The following is a 21,359-nucleotide window of genomic DNA, read 5'->3' as shown; positions in this document are numbered from 1 at the left end:
GCAGAACTTTAATTACTAGTTGTTTAAACTTAATAAAGTCATTTAAAATGTATTATTTTTGGAATTCTCACTAACACATGAAAAATGAACAAACTCAACATCTTCAATAATATAAGAAACTGTAACAAAATGAAATTACAATCAATGAAGTAAACTACCAAATAGTTATTAGTACCATATATTCTGTGATGATGGAAATGTTCTTTATCAGTGCTATCGATTATTTTAGCCAATAAACACATGTGGTTACTGAACACTTGAAATATGCCTCAGTTATGCCTGGTGTAACTGAGAAATCAAAAATCTTAATTTCATTAATTTTAACTAACTTTAATTTTAATAGCCACATGTAACTAATGGCTACTGTACAGGATGGCAAAGGTCTAGAGTACTCTAGAGCAGCAGTCGCCAACCGGTGGTCCGCGGACCACTGGTGGTCCGTGAGGTCCGAAAGGTTGGCAACCACTGCTCTAGAGGGAGAGGAATTTGGTGATGACCAACACACATAGCCTTGACTTTTGGCTTAGTACAGGTATTCCTCAAAGTCTATCATCTTGACAGGTATCTTCTTTATTAAAGTAACTTAGAGGCCCAATGCATGAAATTTGTGCAAGGGGCTCGGCCCTCGCAACACCTCGCAGCCTTGGCTGGCCCTTGTAGCCCCGGCTTCATCCAGCAGGTTGTCTGGATGGTCGTTCTGCTGTTCGGTCTAATTAGCATATTAGCTCTTAATTATATAGGATAAGCTGTAAGACTATGGATGAGCTGGAGCAGACGTAGGGGAAAGATAATTATCTATTGTCTCAATTTTAAGTCTTATAAGTGAGGGACAATGTGAACCAAATGACTAGGCAGAACATCACCTAGAAAACTGAGCAAACTATAAACCAAACAGACCTAACAGACATCTATAGAACACTATCCAACAACAGCAAAATATCCATTCTTCTTAAGTGAACATTCTCCAGGACAGACCATCTGCTAGGGTACAAAACAAACCTCAGAAAAATGTAAAACTATACAATAATACAAATTGTATTCTCTAACCACAATGGAATGAAATTAGAAATCAACAGAAAAACAATTGGGAAATTTATGTATTCACTGAAGTTAAACCACATACTTCTAAAAAGCATTTGGGTTAAATAAGAAATCAAAAGGGATGTTAGAAAATACTTTCAGATGAATGAAAATAAAGACACAACATACCAAAACATATGGAATGCAGCTAAAACAGTACTTAAGAGTAAAATTTATAGCTATAAATAGATACATTGTCAAAGAAGATTTCAAATCAATACTCTAATCTTCTACTTAAGACACCAGAAAAAGAAGAGCAAACTAAACTAAAGCAAATGGAAGAAAGGAAATACAGGTTAGAGAGGAAATCAGCAAAAGAAAAAAGAAAAAAAAAATCAATGAAAGCAAAAGTTGGTTCTTTGAAAAGATAAAAAATTGACAAACCTTCAGTGACCAAGAGAAAACAGACAACAGATCCAAATTAGAATACAAATGAGAGGCTATTACTACTGACCTTACAGAAATAAAAAGTACTATAAGAAATACTATGAACAACAGTATGCCAATAAATTAGACAAAAAAGACATATTAGATTAAACAGACAAATTCCTACAAAGACAAAACCACCAAAACTGATAAAAGAAGAAACATAAAATCTGAATAGGCCTACAGTAAGTGAAGACACTGAATTAGTAATAATAATAAAAAAACTATCCATAAGGAAAAGCCCATGCCCAGATGGCCTCACTAGTAAAGTCTAACAAATGTTTTAACAAGGGGTAAAGCCAATTCTTCACAAACTCTTCCCCCAAAAATGGAAGAGGAAGGAACACTTTCTAAATCATTCTATGAGACAAATATTACTCTCATACCAAAACCAAAGACATCACAAGAAAACTATAGATCAATATTTCTTATGAATACAGACACAAAGGTCAACTAATGAATAGCAAACTGATTCCAGCAACATATAAAATGAAGACTATACCCAGAGTAAATGGATTTATCCCAGGAATGCAAGGTCTGTTTAACATCTGAAAATCAGTTACTGTGATACAGTATAGCAACAGGGTGAAGAATAAAAACATGATCATCTCAATAAGACCCAGCAAAAGCATCTGAAAAAATCCAACACCCTTTTATGATAAAGACACCTGACAACTAGGAATAAGAAGGGAACTTGCTCAATATGATAAAGGGCATCAAAAAAGCCTCATAGCTAACATCATACCAGTGGAAGATGGAAGCTTTACCTCCAAATTCTGGAACAAGACAGGAACTTCTATTAAACATAACACTGGCGATCCATGAGGCAAGAAAAAGAAATAAAAGTCATCCAATTGGAAAGAAAGAAGTAAAACTATCTCTATTTGCTGATAGCCTGACCTTGTATAAATAAAGCACTAAAAACTCCTAGAACTAATATTGAAATAAACAAGGTTGAAGGACACACAAAAATCAACAGTATTTCTATATACCTATAATGAACAATACACAAATGTAACTAAGAAAATAATTCTATTTACAACAGGATAAAAAAAATAATACAATACTTAAGAATAAATTCAGTAAGAGTGTAAAATTTAAGCCTAAAAACTTCACTTCAGACCCACTAGAATGGCTGTAATTAAAAAAAAATCAGATAATGGCCCTAGTCAGTTTGGCTCAGTGGATAGAGTGTCTGTCTGCAGACTGGAGGGTCCCAGGTTTGATTCTGGTCAAGGGCACATGCCTGGTTGTGGGCTCAAATCCCCAATGGGGGGTGTGCCAGAGGCAGCCAATCAATGATTCTCTCTCATCATTGATGTTTCTATCTATCTCTCCTTTTCCAGTCCTCTCTGAAATCAATAAAAATATATTTTTAAAAAGTCAGATAATAGCATGTTTTAATAAGGAAGTAGAAAAACCTAAACCCTTATACACTGCTGGTGTGAATATAAATGGTGCAGCCAATTTGGAAAAGAGTATAGCAATTTCTCAAGTGGTTAATACAGAGTACCATATGATCCAGCAATTCCACTCCTTAGCTATATACCCAAAATAAATGAAAACATTCATCTACACCAAAACTTGTACAAGAACGTTCATAGCAGAATTATTCATAATTGTCAAAAAAATGGAAACAACCCAAGTCTATCAGCTGATGAATGGATAAATGTAATGTTATATATATACTAGAGGCCCAGTGCATGATTGAATCATGCACGTGTAGAGTCCCCTACACGCTTTCACTTTCGATCACGGGGGAGCTGGGTGCCTGTCCGCTGGTGCACCAGGCCTTTCAGAAGCCTCCGGCGCGGCGAAGGCTTCTGAAAGGTCTGGTGCCTGAGTGGATAGGCACCCAGCTCCCCCGCTTTTGCTTTTGATGGCTGGTGCACGGCCTTTCAGAAGCCTCCAGCGCGGCGAAGGCTTCTGAAAGGCCTGGTGCCTGAGTGGACAGGCACCCAGCTCCCACGCTTTTGCTTTTGATCGAGGGGGAGCTGGGTGCCTGTCCGCTGGTGCCTGAGTGGACAGGCACCCTGCTCCCCCGCTTTTGATGGTCCACGGTGGGACGTGAGCTCGCTGCCCCAGAGGCCCCTTCTGTGCCACAGCACAGCCATGGCGCAGACGCTGAGCTCGAGCCGCCGCTGGCAACGCGAGCTCAGCATCCCGCCGGCCCAATCGGCCACCCCGGCCACCCCGAGTCCCACCCCCCCGCGCCTCCTGGCCAATCGCAGGCATAGCGAAGGTACGGTCAATTTGCATATTTGTCTATTATTAGGTAGGATACACACACACACACACACACACACACATACACACACACATACCTATGTGTGTGTGTGTGTGTGTGTGTGTGTGTGTGTGTGTGTATATGGGACATTATTGCATAAAAAGGAATGAAGTACTGATACATACTACAATATGCAAGAACTTTGAAAACACTAGTAAGTGAAAGTCTCCAGTCACAAAAGGCTACATATTTGACTTCACTTACATAAAATGCCAGAAAGACAAATATATATATAGACAGAAGCAAATTAGTGATTGCTTATGGGTAGGGGGAATGAGGGGAAAGGGATATGATAGCTTTTAAAGGGTACAGTATTTCTTTTAGAGGTAATCGGAATAATATATCACACTCACTAGGCTAGCAGAAACAAACTTTTTTTAGGTATATGTATTGGCAAGGATGTAAATGTGTAACCTGATGCAACCACTTTTGAAAACTGACATCGTCTTTGAATTACCTTGCAAATTCCTGTTGTGGTTATATACTCTACAGAAAATCTCTTGCACATATATGCACTGAGACACTTAACATGAATGTTTAAAATAGCAATGTCTGGAATATGAATAAAACTAGAAAGTGTCTAAATATCCCCAGAGGAATAGTGTATAGTCAGAAAATGGAATAATGTGTGTATGTACACATCTGAATGAAAATACTACAGATATACATCAATATGGAAGAATCACACAAATATATTGAGCAAAAGAAGCCACAAAAATATCTGCAATACAGAAATTAAAAATAAAGCACAACAACTATTTTGCTTAGAGATTCATAATGTATTAAAAATAATATCCAAAAAATCTAAGACCAGCACAAATACTAACTACCGAAGCAGAATAATATATGTATCTTACCAGCCCTCTTAGGAAATCCTGTTGAAAGGAATCTCAAAGATGTCATAAGGTGTCCATTACCTACTTTTTGACCAATAAATTTTACTGTCGCTATTGCATATGGAAGACACTGCCTAGGTTTATCTACTGGTTCTGAAAATTCATTGTATTCATAGAAGTATACCTGAAAAATAAAGAACATTTTTATGCCGATTAATTTTAAGACTTGAATAAGCTCATATTTAAAAAAAAATTATGTAACTGCATGATATTATTTATTCATGTTTCCATATACTACTCCCTCTTCATGCTTTCTTCAACCTTTTTTTTGTGTGAAGATGTATGAATTTTCCCCCCCACAACGTATTTTTTTCCTTGTTAAACTACCAATGGTACCAGAAGCAGACAAAATATGTTTTGAGATTTAAAAAGTATTTTTCCACTCAAAGTTTTTTTGCATATGCTGTGAATACTATACCGTATTTTATTTGGTTGGAAAAGTTAACTAGGGCCCTAGGTGGTTTGGCTCAGTGGATAGAGCGTTGGCCTGTAGACTGAAGGGTCCCAGGTTCAATTCTGGTCAAAGGTGCATGCCAGGGTTAGGGGCACGATTCCCAGTAGGGGGTGTGCAGGAGGCAGCCAATCAATGATTCTCTCTCATCATTGATGTTTTTTCTATCTATTTCTCTCTCCCTTTACCTTCCTCTCTGAAATACACACACACACACACACACACACACACACACACACACACATATATTAAAGCCTAATATGCAAAGTGTCCCCTTGGGCGTTTGATCGCTTGCTATGACCTGCACTGACCACCAGAGGATAGAACGGAATGAAGGCAGGCCCCAGCTAGCAGCCGGCAGCCAGCAGCCAGCAGCCACTAGGGACCCTGCAGGGGTCTATATACTAGAGGCCCGGTGCACAAAATTCATGCACGGGGGGGGGGGAATGTCCCTCAGCCTAGTCTGCACCCTCTCCAATCTGGCACCCTCTCCAATCTGGGACCCCTCGAAGGTCAGACATCCCTCTCACAATCCAGGACTGCTGGCTCCCAACTGCTCGCCTGCCTGCCTGCCTGCTTGATTGTCCCTAACTGCTTCTGCCTGCCAGCCTGATCACCCCCTAATCACTCACCTGCCAGCCTGATTGACGCATAACTGCTCCCCTGCCCGCCTGGTCGCCCCCAACTGCCCTCCCCTGCAGACCTGGTTGCTCCCAACTGCCCACCCCTGCAGGCTTGGTACCACCCAATTGCACTCCCCTGCAGGCCTGGTCCCCCCCAAATGTCCTCCCCTACAGACCTGGTCACTCTCAACTGCCCTCCCTGCAGGCCTGGTACACCCCCAACTGCCTGGTACACCCCCAACTGCCTTCACTTGCGGGCCTGATCGCCCCCAACTGCCCTCCCCTGCAGGCCTGGTCGCCCCAACTGCCCTCCCCTGCAGGCCTGGTCGCTCCCAACTGCCCTCCTCTGCAGGCCTGGTCACCCCCAACTGCCCTCCTCTGCAGGCCTGGTCGCCCCCAACTGCCATCCCCTGCAGGCCTGGTCGCCCCTAACTGCCCTCCCTTTTGGGTCTGGTGCCGCCAACTGCCCTCCCCTGCAGACCTGGTCCTTCCCAACTGCCCTCCGCTGCTGGCCTGATTGCCCACAACTGCCCTCTCTGTAGGCCTGGTCCCCTGCTGGCCATCTTGTGGTGGCCCTCTTGTGTCCACATGGGGGCGGCCATCTTGTGTGTTGGGGTGATGGTCAATTTGCATATTACTCTTTTATTAGATAGGATATTAAAAGCTAATTAGAAAAATAAGCATAGCTTAATGCATTTTACATATGGGAGCATATATATATATACTAGAGCAGCGGTTGCCAATAGGTGGTCCGTGGACCACTGGTGGTCTATGAAGTCTGAAAGTTTGGTGACCGCTGTACTAGAGGCCCAATATATAAAATTCATGCACGGGTGTGGTCCCTAGGCCTGGCTGATGATTGAAGCACGAGTATCTGGTGTGGAAGGGCAGGTCCCAGATGACCTCTGGGCCCTGGGCAGCACCTGGGGCCCCAAGCCCCTATACACTCCCCTCCGCCCGAGTCATGGCACCCGAGTCCCCATGTGCAGATGCGGTGAGTGCTGCAGGACACAGCAGGCCGGGATGCAGCATGGGCCTCTGGGCCTCCCAGTTGTGCCGCATGGAAGCCAGGCAGGCAGTGTGTTCTCTTCTGGTTGGCCTCACAGACTGGCTCCTGTATCACCTGGAAGAGGCCATGTGGGTATGGGGTGGGCTCCTTGAGGATGCCCATTACCTGAGCACAGGGGGCTTACCTGGTGCATGAGCCCTGGTGTCCCTAGGGGAGTGACAGCGTGCTTGGCAGACACCCCTCATTCTCTCCACACTTCCGTCCCCGTCATCCCCACCCCCAGGTAGCCGGCGAGAGGTCACAGTCCCCCGCCCGGGCACTGGATCCCACATCGCCAACACCTGCCATGTTCTGCGCCACCCCGTGGTGGTCAGTGCACGTCATAGCAAGTGGTCAAACTTCCAGTTGAACGACTGCCCGAGGGGACAATTTGCATATTAGACTTTTATTATATAGGATTTCTAGAAGATTTAACTTCATTTAATCATATCTTACCTAATAATAGACAAACATGTAAATTGACTGTAGCTCCGCTACACCACCAGCCAATCAGGAGTGATATGCAAATCAACCCAACAAATATGGTGGCTAATTTGCATACACTGAGTGACGGGGCAGGCGTTCTGCCCCACTCCCAGTCTCTCAGGGCTTCTGGGCAGTGTGGGAAGGCGGGGGTGGAGCAGAAAGAGGCGGCTACTGGAGCAGAAAGAGGTGGCTCTGGGGCCTGAGTGGAAAGGGGCTGGGCCAGAGTGGAAAGGCGGTGCCAGCTGCCAAGAAAGGAAAGCCCATTCTAGCATGAATCTTCATGCATCGGGCTTCTAGTATGTTTATAAATAGTATGTATTATATAATTTAATCTTCTGTAGAAGATTAAAGGTCTACTGTCTCAGCAATACAGGACAGAAAATAATAATTTCACATGTACTGACCAATATAAAAGTCACTTCTCCTTTTGTAAAGTACAAAGAATCAGTAACATTATTTCAAAATAGCCTTGTTTGCATTCTTTGCAAGACAGAAATTAACCTATGGAACATCTAAATAAAAGCAGACACTGTACTTTGCCCTGGTTGCATGGCTCAGTTGGTTGGAGCATCGTCCTTTTTACTGAAAGGCTGCGGGTTCAATCACCAGGTCAGGTTGCATATAGGAGGCAAGCAATCAATGTTTCTCTCTCTTTCCCCCTTCCCTTCTCTCTAAAATCAATGAAGCATATTCTCAGGTGAGGATTTAAAAAAAAGGCAGACACTATACTTTGAACAAAGTTAAATATAAATCTGAAAGCCTTTCTACTAAAATTCTCAGGTAAGTATTAAAACATCTTTCATTATTTATTTATTTAAGATCATATTATATTAAATGAATTAAGGGATTTTCCTTTAGTATTTTGGGAAGTTATTTTAAGTCTTGTATCATACAACGTGAAGCATGTGACTTTCAAGTAGTCAAATGAACTAAAACATTAACATACTGCTGAATTGTAGGCTTGTAGCTCAATGGTATCTTTCAGAGAAGGTGTATTTTTTGACATATGGCAATCAAAGTTAGGACAAGGATCCAAAGAAACTTTGTTTTTATCCACTGAAGGCTGAATTTTCTTCACTTTTCCAAAGAGAACCTTAAAAAAAAAAAGGCAAAAAGAAAGTCTGTAAAAATACACCAAAACACTTTAAACTTTCATACACAGAGAGTTGTGAAGCAAGCTCTGTTTTAAAGAAAGAAGTATGAAAGAGCTCTTTAGTATGTTCCAAATTTTCTAAAATTAGCATGTATTACTTTTTAACATAAAAATAAATTAGGCCTTATGAATTTGATAGTATTTGAGGTCTAAAACTGTAAGAAAGTATACCAAATGAATCAATGATTTTACATGAATATACACACATCCTAAGTTATACAACTGAGCATCCTGCTTAGCTTCTGTGATTTTAGTAATCTTGGCAATGCTGCAATTAACCAAAAAGTATATATTAACTAATTTGTTGATGCTTAAGATTTGACTGTAAGATTTACTGTTTTCAATTTTGAGTAATTTTAGACTTTCAGAAAAGTTGAAAAACAGTTCAGAGTTCCTGTATACCTGTATCCAGCTTTTCCTAATGTCAACATCTTACATAAGCATGGCAAAATTATCCAAACTAAAAAATTAGCATTTTGCAATACTATTAACTAAAATAAGCAATAAGAGTTTAGAACTTTAGTGTAAGCCAGAATAATTCTAATCAATGTTTTGAGGAAGGACATTTAAAATATTCTGACATTAATTATGGTCTGAACAAAAGAAAGAACGATGATCAATTAGGACAGAAAAAAATATACACTGGGAAGACAAAGATGATAAAGTCTGCCTTTGCTTACTTGGAGTTTTAGCTTATGCTGCACACCCTACCAGAGTCAGATAGGTGGAAATTTTGAATGATGCTGATGATGACAGTAATAATTATTATTTGTTTTACATAATGTAACTTAAAAACACTAATAATAATTCATATGTTCAGTCAATTTAAAAGAAACTGAATATAATATTTAATATTTGTTATAGGCTACCTACCTTAAAAATTATAATACTTTCTACATTAATGCTTCTACTATGAGCATAATTCAAGGCAACATCAACATGTCTAAACATATAAACTCCAAGAAGAGGATTTCCTAGTATCTTCAATGTCGACGCTTTGGTACTTATCCCATTCTTATAGATCTCAGCCACATCCCTCTGAGGAAGTGCTAAAAAGCAGAACTGTTCTTCTAGTTCTCTGCCATGTCTTCCATTCTCACGCATCTCTGTCCTAAAGCAAAACAAACAACATGTAGTTAAATGAGAATAACAATAGAATTTTTAAGTAGAAAATAAACATTCCAGCTTACTACAGTTAGAAAACAAGACAATTATTGATAACATTCAGAGGTGACTGTGTCCTATGGAAACAAGTTAGGCTGAAAATTATATAAGGAAGAAATTAAAAAAGTAGTTAGAAATTCAAGTAGTAGTTATAAACTATATTTTGTTTAGGCCAGTGTTAATAAGGGCTAACATTTCCTGAATGCTGCTAATACGCCCAACACTGTTAAGACTTACACTTTACATGCATTTTATCATTTGTTCTCAATTCCTCCAACACTGAATTACTATTATTATTATACTACTAGAGGCCCGGTGCATGAAATTCGTGCACCGGGTGTGTGTGTGTGTGTGTGTGTGTGTGTGTGTCCGTCAGCCCATCCTGCACCCTCTCCAATCTGGGACCCCTCGAGGGCAGCTGGACATACCTCTCACAATCCAGGACTGCTGGCTCCTAACTGCTCGCCTGCCTGCCTGATTGCCCCTAACCGCTTCTGCCTGCCAGCCTGATCACCCCCTAACTGCTCCCCTTCCAGCCTGATTGCCACTAACTGCCCTCCCCTGCTGGCCCGATTTCCCCTAACTGCCCTCCTCTGCCAGCTCGGTCACCCCTAAATGCCCTCCCCTGCAGGCCTTATCGCCCACAACTGCCCTCCCCTGCTGATCATCTTGTGGTGGCCATCTTGTGTCCACATGGGGGCAGTCATTTTTGACCACATGGGGGTGGCCATCTTGTGTGTTGGAGTGATGGTCAATTTGCATATTACTCTTTTATTAGATAGGATTATTGTTATACACCTTTCTAAAAAAATCGTCACCTGAGGATATTTTCTCCATTGCTTTTCAGAGAGAGTGGAAAGAGGGAGGGAGGGGGAGAGGGAGAGAGAAAAACATCCATGTGAGAGAGACATTGATTGGTTGCCTCCCTCAGTAGCCCCGATCAGGCTGGGGATTGAACCTGCAACTGTTTAGTGCTCGGGCTGATCCTCTAACTACTTAGCAATACCAGCCAGAGCTGTTATACACATTTTTAAAAAGAGGAATATGATGTTCAAAGAGTTGAAACTTGCCAAAGTAGCAAACTGACAGAGTTGGAATTGCATATGCCAACTTTGTCCATTAAGTTCCAGAGCTCAAATTCTTACTTATTTGTGTTATGGAGGAAAGAATATGCATTTCTTAAACACATATATTGAGAGAGACACGTACACACATACACATATATATGGTCAATTATTAGGGAATTCTCCAGGGATCTAAGATAACAGCTGGCAGAAAAAAGCGAGAATTTGATTACACACCCCTAACTTAGTAGTAAGACAAATCATCCTCAGAAAAGATTACAATCTAAACTACAGGTACTCTTGAAATTCTGACTACAATAAAGAATCACTTAAAAAAATACCATCCCCCTTCAATTGGCAGATTAGATAGGGAGTTCTAGATGGCTTGCTTATGTGGCAGCGGTTCAATCACTCGGACAGAAATGTGATGCCAAATGATTATCAACAATGGAGAACCTACAGGACCTAGAAAATAATGTGTATACCACAAAAGAAAAATTGATCTTGAAAACCACATGCTACCAATATTTATTTCCTCGAATACCACTCACAGAATTTATGTAAAGTATACTATGCACATTAGCATATTAATATTTATTTTATTTGCAAGAATGACTCATCATTAATAGTAAACAGGGCTACAAAACACATGGCAACAGTTACAATCAAGACAAACTGATTAGATCATGACCACTTTTCTCTCAGTTCCTGGGAATGTCAACCTTAACTTTTAATTCCACCAGTCATCACTTCCTGATCTTGCTTTCAAAATGACATCAGTAGATTCTGTGAAACACTAATATTTCTATGTTAATTGTTAAAGTTTAATTCTCACAGAAGTATTATAATAATTTTTGTAATACCAATTTCTCAACTGATTTTTCTTAGGATCTGGAAAAACATTAACTTTTTTCAGAAGTTAATTCCTGGAAGGACTGCCTAGAAGGTTCCAGTATTTGCTCAGAGAATTAATGTTTTCCCACATGGAAACACTAACAACTAGCACAAAGGATGGGAGGGAGAGAGGAAACTGAAATATAATGGGTAAGGCTTTTACTTACACAGCAGGGTTTCTCAACAGTGGTACCGCTGATATTTTGGGCTGAATAATTCTTTGTGTTACCTAGTCATCTTACTGGTTAAACATTATGTCCTCTTTAAGGGATTGAATAGAATGAAGAAAAAAAAAATCAACAAAGATCTGACTCAGGGGTCCAAAAACCTGTATAACTAAAGTAGAAAAATGTTCTCTGGAGTTTTGTATTGGTAATAATACTAATAAGAAGTTCTTTGTAGTTTTCAGAATTACATTGGGGAAAAATTAGGACTAAATATGACTTAGATAATAAAAATGACCAATAAAGAATTAGCCTTTAGAATTATAGGTCAAAAAAGTTTTGTAAAAGGTTGACTTTTTGCAGTGACTCAAAACTACAATCGATGTCAGTTTGTCAAGTGACAGAAGCTCTAGTTTCAAGACCTCCATTTCAGAGATGATAGGTAAAATGAATCTAAATAGTCTTTTGTGTTTATAGTAACATGTAATCAGATAAGAATATGAGTGACTACTACATACAAAGTGCTCTATTACTAAGAGACATTAATACCCATCAGAGTCTATGCTAATAGGGTATTTATATTATCTTAAGTATAAAAACTAGATAAGAGTTAAGAATAATTTTCCAAAAATGTTTTCTCATGTTTTTATGCATCAATGCTAATGAGAAATAAATGTCACAATTTGTCAGCCCCTGAACCTTACACATACTTTAAGCTCTGGAGTTGAACTTTCCATATCAATCTAGCACTCAAGTGTTAACTTTGTAGGTAGATATACTCTTGATTGTGGGTTGGTCATTATTTTTATTTTTGTTTATTTTTAAAAATATTTTTATTGATTTCAGAGAAGAAGGGAGAGGGAGAGATAGAAACATCAATGACGAGAGAGTATCACTGATCGGCTGCCTCCTGCACGCCCCCTACTGGGGATCGAGCCCGCAACCTATGCATGTGCCCTTGACCAGAATCGAACCCAGGACCCCTCAGTCTGCAGGCTGACGCTCTAGCCACTGAGAAAAATCAGCTAGGGCTATTTTTATTATTTTTTAAATGTTGAATTTAACTTTATTTTTATTGATTCTGTTTTTCTGGGTATGACTTGTGTTAATTTTTAAAATTTTATCTTTATTGTTGGAAGTATTACAGATGTCCCATTTTACCTCCCACTGATCAGGCTCTCTTCCACCCTGTCCCTGCCCCCCTTGGTCATTATTTTTAAACCACTATTTTATTAAATATTAAGTAAATAAGTATGTAAGATTTATATAAGAGCGCTTACATTGATAAAGAAGTTACATATAAGTTAACATAACACAACAAATGAGTGATAGAGACAGGATTAGAATCTTGGATGTCTTTTGGAAGACCGTGAACTTATAACTGTGCTACCATGATGTCTATATATTGAAACCAACTACAACAGAGTACAAGGTATAAGTTCCTCAAATAGAATGCCTATGTCACAGTTAATTACATTACATAATAGGTTCCAAAGATAACTTGTATAGTAGGTAATGGATAATTTGTATGAGTAAATGAAATACCAGAAGTATCATTATCTCCAAGTTTAATTGGAAACAAAAGAATGCTATTTCGCTATAGCTACTGGTTATGCAGCTACTGGTGGTGCCGAGAGGAGAGAATGAAAGCATTCAATTCAAATTAAGAATTATTTTTTTAGGAAATAATTAAAGAAAATGCACTTGGCTTTGGAAAGCTCAAAAGGACACTTGTTTTCAAATCCATCAATTGCTGATGATGAGTGGTCATTGTGCAACTGGAAGAAAGTGTAATATATGAAATGAAGCATAGACAGTTAAGAGAAATTGGGATTTAACAAAATTTAAATAAGAAAGAAAAGTTTGATTCAAGACTAGTGAGGTGGCCCTGCCAGCTGCCTCAGTTGGTTGGAGCATCACACCAAAAAGGTTGTAGGTTCAATCCCCAGTTGGGGCACATATGGGAGGCAACTGATTGATGTTTCTCTCAGATTGATATTTCTCTCTCTCAAGTCAGTAAATATTTCTCTCTCTCAAGTCAAGTCAGTATCCTTGGGTGAGGAATAAAAAAATAAAAAGAGTAGTGATGTCACAAAGATGGTGAAGTAGAAGACCCCAGCCTCTGGCCCCAACAAAGATCAATAATTAGACAGCTATCCACGAATAAAAGCAGCTCTAGTAGAGCTCTGGAGTCCACTTAAGACACTTCAGCAACACAGTGGCACAAAACACTAGAGAATAACTACACAAAAAGGGTAGGATGAACAGCTTCATGGTATGCCTGCATCATCCCATTCCCCCAAGTCGGCATTGTCCAGTGCTGAGAAAGAGTTCCCGAGGTAATTTCCCCTTGCTGGGAAAGTGAGAGCAGGGTGAGTGACCAGCTTCCCCAGCCTTCTGGAGTACTACATGAAGGACCTCCTTTGGTACTCCAATCAGAGACCACAGGGGTATGAAAGTAGAAATCAGTAACAGGAGGAAGACTTAGAAATTCATAAATATGAGGAGATTAAACAATACACTCCTGAACAAACAATGATTCAAAGATGAAATCAATAGGGAAATTAAAAAACATATTGAAAGGATAATGGAAACATGAAATACCAAACTTTATTAGATGCAGCAAAAGCAGCGTTAAGAGGGAATTTTATAGTGATAAATGCCTACATTAGGAAAAAAAGTCTCAAATAAATCTAACTGTTCACTTCAAGAAACTAGTAAAAGAAGAACTAAACACAAAGTCAGCAGTTATCATCCTACTCAATGATGAAAAGCTGAAAGCTTTTCTTCTAAGGTCAGGAAAAAGACAAGGATGCCCACTCTCACTACTTTTGTCCAACAGAGTACTAAAAGTCCTAGCCAGAGCAATTAGGCAAGAAAAATAAATGAAATGCGTCCAAATCCAAAAGGAAGAAATAAAACTGTCTTTTTTTCTTTTTCTTTTGCAAATGACCTATATAGAAAGAAGACCTAAAGACTCTTCCAAAAAATGTTATACCCAATAAATAAATTCGGTAAAGTTTTGATAAGTGTTAGCTAGCTAACTTAATAAGGCAGACAGGAAAGGTGGGGTGGGTGGGGGAGGGGGGGAGGTCTGGAGAGGATGGAGCCATTTTTGGCCTGAGCAATTAAAAGCAGCCCTCCCTCAGGGGTGGGCGTGGCGGGGGGGGGGCAATGGGGGTAAAAGGAGACATATGTAATACTTTAAACAAACAAAACTAACAAAAAAAGCAGCCCTGACCTGAGCAGCTGGAGAGCCATAAGAGGTAATAAAACATATTCCACCAGGACATCTGAGAGAGAGCCATAGGGAGATCAAAAGCAACTCCAACCCGAACAGATAAGTTGGATAATGTTGCAAAATAAGGGGGAGAAGAAGTAGGGGGCATCACATGGCTTAGACTTTGAAACTGATTCTATGTAGTACAGTGACCAATGAAGAAAGCATGGTGGTCCTAAATTAAGGAAAGGGTCCAAATAGAAAGGGTCATGAAGAGACAAAGAACTGAAGACTTTATAAACCTGGAGACAAAGAGACTCAGCAGATTTTCAGATTACAGATTTTGGATTTTTTCCCACTAGAGAGAGAGAGAGAGAGAGAGCAAGTGAGCAGGCTTTTCCCATTTGGGAGACCCCTACCCAGATGGAGTTTGTATATGCTTCCAATAAACTTCTACATTTTTATTAAAGAAATCTGTTAGCCCATAAATTTATTCTTCAACTTTGTTGGACAAGAACCCATGAGAAGTCTGCACTCCAAACCCCATGTTTCAGTTTCAAGTTACAAAATCAACATAAAAAAAATCACTGCACTAACAATTTTATACACTAACGAAGTATCTGAAAAACAAATTGCATTTACAATAACACCAAAACCAATAAAATACTTAGAAATAAATGTTTTCTTTTAATTTAATATATTTTATTGATTTTTTTAGAGAGGAAAGGAGAGGGATAGAGAGTTAGAAACATCGATCAGCTGCCTCCTACACAGTCCCTACTGGGGATGTGCCCACAACCAAGGTACATGCCCTTGACGGGAATCGAACCCGGGACCCTTCAGTCCGCAGGCCGACGCTCTAACCACTGAGCCAAACCAGTTAGGGCTAGAAATAAATGTTTTAAAAATATGTTTTATTGATTTTTTTGAGAGAGAGAGGAAGGGAGAGGGAGAGACAGAAACATCAACGATGGGAGAGAATCATTGATTGGCTGCCTTCTGCATGCTCCCCAGTGGGGATCGAGCCTGCAACCCAGGCATGGGCCCTTGACCGGAATCAAACCTGGGACCCTTCAATCCACAGGCCAATGCTCTACCCTCTGAACCAAACCAGCCTTCAGAATAAATTTAACCAAGGAGGTGAAAGATCTATAAACCAAAAACTATTAGACACCTATGAAAGAAATAGAAAAACCCCCACAAAAAATGGCAAGATATCCCATATTCATAGGTTGGAAGGGTTAAAATGTCAATTGATAAAATGTCAATATTACCCAAAACCATTTAAAGATTAAATGCAATCTTTATCAAATTTCCAATGGCATTTTTCATAGAAATAGAAGAGAAAATCTTAAAATTTGTATGGAACTATGAAAGACTTTGAGTAACCAAAGAATCTTGAGAAGGAACAAAGCTGAAGGCATCACACTTCCTAATTTCAAATTATATTACAAAGATACAGTAATTAAAACAGTATGGAGTGGCAAAAAACACACATAAACCAATGGAACAGAATCAAGAGCCTAGAAATAAATCCGTGCAAACACTGTCAACTAATATTTGATAAGGGAGCCGCAAACACTCAATGAAGAAGGGTAGTCTCTTCAATGAATGGATATCCATATGCAAAAGAATAAGACTGGATCCCTATCTTATACCACTCACAAAGATTAACTCTAAATGGATTAAAGACCTAAAGGTAAGACCCAAAGCCATAAAACTCCTAGAAGAAAACAGGAGAAAAGCTCCTTGACAATGGCCTTGGCAAAAATGTTTTTGGATATGACATCAAAAGCACAAGTGGGAATACCTCAAACTAAAATGCTTTGCACAGCAAATAGAAACAACTGATAAAAGGAAAAGACAAACTGGAATGGGGAAAATATTTGCAAACCATATCTGATTAAGAGGTTAATATCAAAAATACCTAAGGGATACATACAATTCAATGGCAAAAACACAGACAATCTGATTAAAAAACAGGCAGAGAATTTTTTTAAAATAGATTTTTATTGATTTCAGAGAGGAAGGGAGAGGGAGAGGGAGAGAGAGAAACATCAATGATGAGAATCATTGACTGGCTGCCTCCTGCACACCCCCCACTGGGGATCAAGGCTGCAACCCAGGTATGTGCCCTGACTGGTGACCTCCTGCTTCATAGGTCGACACTCAACCACTGAGCCACGCCAGCAGGGTAGGCAGAGAATTTAAATAAAAACATTTTTACCAAGAAAATGTATAAATATCACCAATCATCAGTAAATTACATATCAAAACCACCAGATATTATCTCACACCTGTTAGAATGGCTATTCTCAAAAAGACAAGAGAACAAGTGTTGGTGAGGATATAGAGAAAAGGGAACCATCACACATTGTTGGTGGTAATATAAATTGGTATAGTCACTATGGAAAACAACATGGAAATTCTTTTTTAAAAAAATATATATTTTTATTGATTTCAGAGAGGTGCTGAGAGGGGAGAGAGATAGAAACATCAATGATGAATCATTGATTGGCTGCCTCCTGCCAGTCCCTACTGGGGATTGAGCCCCCAACCCAGGCATTTGCCCTTGACTGGAATCAAACCCGGAACCCTTCAGTCCGCAGGCTGATGCTCTGTACACTGAGCCAAACCAGCTAGGGCAGTTGTCGGCAAACTCATTAGTCAACAGAGCCAAATATCAACAGTACGATTGAAATTTCTTTTGAGAGCCAAATTTTTAAAACTTAAACTTCTTCTAACGCCACTTCTTCAAAATAGACTCGCCCAGGCTGTGTTATTTTGTGGAAGAGCCACACTCAAGGGGCCAAAGAGCCGCATGTGGCTCGCGAGCCGCGGTTTGCTGACCACTAAGCTAGGGCAACATGGAAATTCTGAAAAAAAAAAAGAAAAAGAAAAAAAAAAAAGTAAAGTAGAACCACCATATGATACAGCAATCCCACTTCTGAGTACGTATCTAAAGATGAAATCACTATCTCAAAGAAATATCTGCATTACCATGTTCATTTTGGCATTATTAACAATAGCCACCACATGGAAATAATCCACATGTCCATCCACAGATGAACTGATAAAGAAAATGTAGTATACTGCACATACAATGATATATTATCCAGCCATAAAAAAGGAAATCCTTCCATTTTTGACAACACATATTGATCTTGAGGGCATTCTTTCAAGCGAAATAAGTCAGAAAGAGAAAGACAAATACCATTATGATCTCATATGTGGAATCTACAAACATCCAACTCACAGAAACAGAGTAGAATGGTGGTTGTCAGAACCTGAAGAGCGGGGGCAATGGGAACATGTTGATGAAGGTACAGACTTTCAGTTATAAGTTCTGAGGATCTAAGTTACATCATGGCAACTATCGTTAACAATACTGAATTGTAAACTTGAAAGTTGCTGTAAGAATAGAGCTTTAGTCCTTGCTGGTGTGGCTCAGTTGATTGGAGCATCATCCCATACACTGAAAGGTCGAGGGTTTCATTCCCAGTCAGAGCACATACCTAAGTTTCGGGTTTGATCCCTGGCAGTCAGGGTACGTACGGGAGGAAACCAATCAATGTTTCCCTCTCACATCAATGTTTTTCTCTCACCCCCCTCCCTTCCTCTCTCTAAAACAATAAAATCAATAAAGACATATCCTCTTTCTCTCACCTAATTACCATTTTGTTGGTATAATGAAACTATTCATTATATCAACAAAATGGTAATTAGGTGAGATAAAGAATGTGTTACCTGATCTCACTGTGGTAAACATTTTGCAACCCTATATAATAAAAGGCTAATATGCAAATTGTCCCCTCGACCAGGAGTCCGACCAGGGGGTGGGGCCTGCCAGCCAACCACCTGTGGACCCTCTCCCTGACCAGCCCCCAATTTGTGCGCTGGGCCTCTCGTGTATATATGTAAGTGCATCAAATCATCACTGTACACCATAAACTTATATAATGTTATGTCAATTATCTATAATAATAAAAGCATAATATGCTAATTAGACGAGACGTCCTTCCGGACAAAGCTGGGGCTGCGAGGGAAGCCCAGGTCCCGGGTGCCAGAGGCAAGCTGGTGCTGGCAGCCAGGGGAAGGAAGGCCTACTCTTGCACGAATTTTGTGCATTGGTCCTCTAGTATTTTTTAAAATATATTTTATTGATTTTTAACAGAGAGGAAGGGAGAGGGATAGAGAGTTAGAAACATCGATGACAGAGAAACATTGTTCAGCTGCCTCCTGCACATCTCCCTATTGGGGATGTGCCCGAAACCAAGGTACATGCCCTTGACTGGAATCGAACCTGGGACTCTTCAGTCCGCAGGCCGACGCTCTATCCACTGAGCCAAACCGGTTAGGGCAGTCCTCTAGTATTTTAATAAATCTGTAAAAGAAATTTTCTAATTCACACAAAGGTAGTGTATTAGTTTTCCATTGTTGCTGTAAAAAACTACCAGAAGTAAAAAAAAAACAACACAAACAATCCCCCCTCCAAAAAAAAAACAACAACCTACCAGAAGTGTAGTGGATTTAAAACAAACCAAATTCATTATCTTACAGTTATGTAGGTCATGAGCCCAGTATGGGTCTCATTAGGCTAAAATCAAGGTGTCATCTGGGTTTGCGTTCCTTTCTCAAGCTCAAAGGATCTATCTCACGCTGGCACAGTCAGTTATTTAGAGTTGGAGGACTGACATCCGTTTCCTTGCTGACTGTTAGCTGAAGGCTGTTCCCAAATTCTAGAAGTTACCTGCTTTCCCTGGCTCAGAACACCTTCCCTCCATCTTTCAAGCCAGCCAAAAGCAGGCTGAATCCCCCTCATACAACTTCCAAAACAACTTACATCATTTTTCTTCAGCCTACCTGATGTATTTAAAAGCCCATGAACTCCAGGACGGCAGACACTGCTGTTTTCTCCATCTAGCCCTGCTGCCTGGAGGTTTAGACTTTAGGCCCCAGGATCTGGTCCTTTTCTAGAGAGCACTGGCTCAATAAAACCTTTCTTTTTAAGAAAACTTTAATAGTTAAAGTTTTTAACATATCAATAGTGAATAGATTTGGATATCAGTAAACCAATAAAGACAAGGGGAATGGAACAAAGAATAGTCTAAGTATGTAAGATCATTTAGAATTATTAGGGAGATCACAGTCTACACATTTGATTACTCTTCATACACACTCTTCTAACACATCTACCTTCAAAATGCTCATGCTCACACCAAACACCTTCATCCACTTCACAAAAGGGAGTAAGCCAAAGTCTCATCCAGTTACTGCAGTTAACTTCAGATCCACAATGGGAGTAATATGCTTTCATTTCCAACAGGTGTGGATATAGATCCATCTAGTCAACGTTAGGCAATAAATGGCTACAAAATTATCTACACCCAAAATACATTGATGGAGGAAAAATTAGGATAACTGTATTTAAATTCAGAAAAGTGAAGAACAACACAAAAATGGTCAGGGTTAACTGGCCCTTAGCACTAAGTATATCCTTTTAAAAAGAAGTAGCTAGAATTCTTTGCCCTCAAAATTCCAAAGGCTAGTAACCCCTTTAGACAATGGCTGTGATTAGCAATTTGTCTCCTGGCAACAAGCCTTTCAAACCTTTCCATCCCCCAGGACCCTGCATTTGGAGTGACCCTTACCTCTTCCAATTTGATACAATCAGCTTCTTCTCCCAAATTGCATTTAAAATATATCTTTACTATAAAAACTTGAATAATTTCACTTACCAGATAGAAAGTGCTCAAAAGGAGGTATATGGGAAAGGTAGAAGGCAATATATTTGTGCTTTGTGGCATACTTATCTCCCATTAAATCTTTCCTTTCAAACTCCCATTGACATTAACTCTGGAAAAAAAATAATTCCTTTCCTCAAGTTAATTTTGCAAAGCTGATCTGTGAAACTGATGGGGAAAATAAGACATTTTTGAGGGGGCTAGCAATCTGAATCTGTGCCAGTAAGCTAATGTACAATCACTGCCCCTTTCTCCACAATCTGGTCTTGCAAGACCTGTTTACCTATGAACTCCCACTTTATAGAGGCCACAAACCATGAACAATATACAACCCCCAGAGGGGATTATCAGAGCTTGTCCCAGGCCAAGCCTTTAGGTGTGTCACAGCCCCCAATCCCAACACACGGGGCTTTTTGCAAAGCCCGCAAAAGGTCCGGAAGTCCCATCCATATTTGGGGGACAAAGAAACCAAAGGGTATAAAAGGAGAGCTTCCTCCATATTGGTTTGCTCAGGATTTGGAGAACTGACCCCTGAGTCACTGTACTAGTACATGCGAAACATCTGAAAATAAATGGGTTTTTCCTATATCCCTGGGTACTCCTGCATATTTTTCGGTCGCCTGGTAAATTCTGTAACAAAACTAGGCCATAGGCAGAAA

At 39.8% G+C, this 21,359-nt stretch overlaps 1 protein-coding gene across 3 annotated transcripts in view; it reads right to left on the bottom strand.

Annotated features, from left to right (window-relative positions):
• Window positions 1-21,359, bottom strand: part of TEX15 (testis expressed 15, meiosis and synapsis associated) — an 87,710-nt gene that overhangs the window by 26,573 nt on the left and 39,778 nt on the right. For all 3 annotated transcript variants that reach the window (XM_054720065.1, XM_054720064.1, XM_054720066.1), the window contains exons 4-6: window positions 9,324-9,561; window positions 8,244-8,390; window positions 4,651-4,813 (exon numbers count right to left, since the gene is read on the bottom strand). In XM_054720065.1, coding sequence (XP_054576040.1) covers window positions 4,651-4,813; window positions 8,244-8,390; window positions 9,324-9,561 — 548 coding nt within the window. The remainder of the gene's footprint in view (window positions 1-4,650; window positions 4,814-8,243; window positions 8,391-9,323; window positions 9,562-21,359) is intronic.

This window comes from Eptesicus fuscus, chromosome 8 (genome assembly GCF_027574615.1).
Source record: "Eptesicus fuscus isolate TK198812 chromosome 8, DD_ASM_mEF_20220401, whole genome shotgun sequence".
In the NCBI taxonomy this organism is placed as follows: Eukaryota; Metazoa; Chordata; class Mammalia; order Chiroptera; family Vespertilionidae; genus Eptesicus; species Eptesicus fuscus.
Note: the sequence above shows the minus strand (reverse complement) of the source record. Positions and strands in the feature narration are given on the sequence as shown.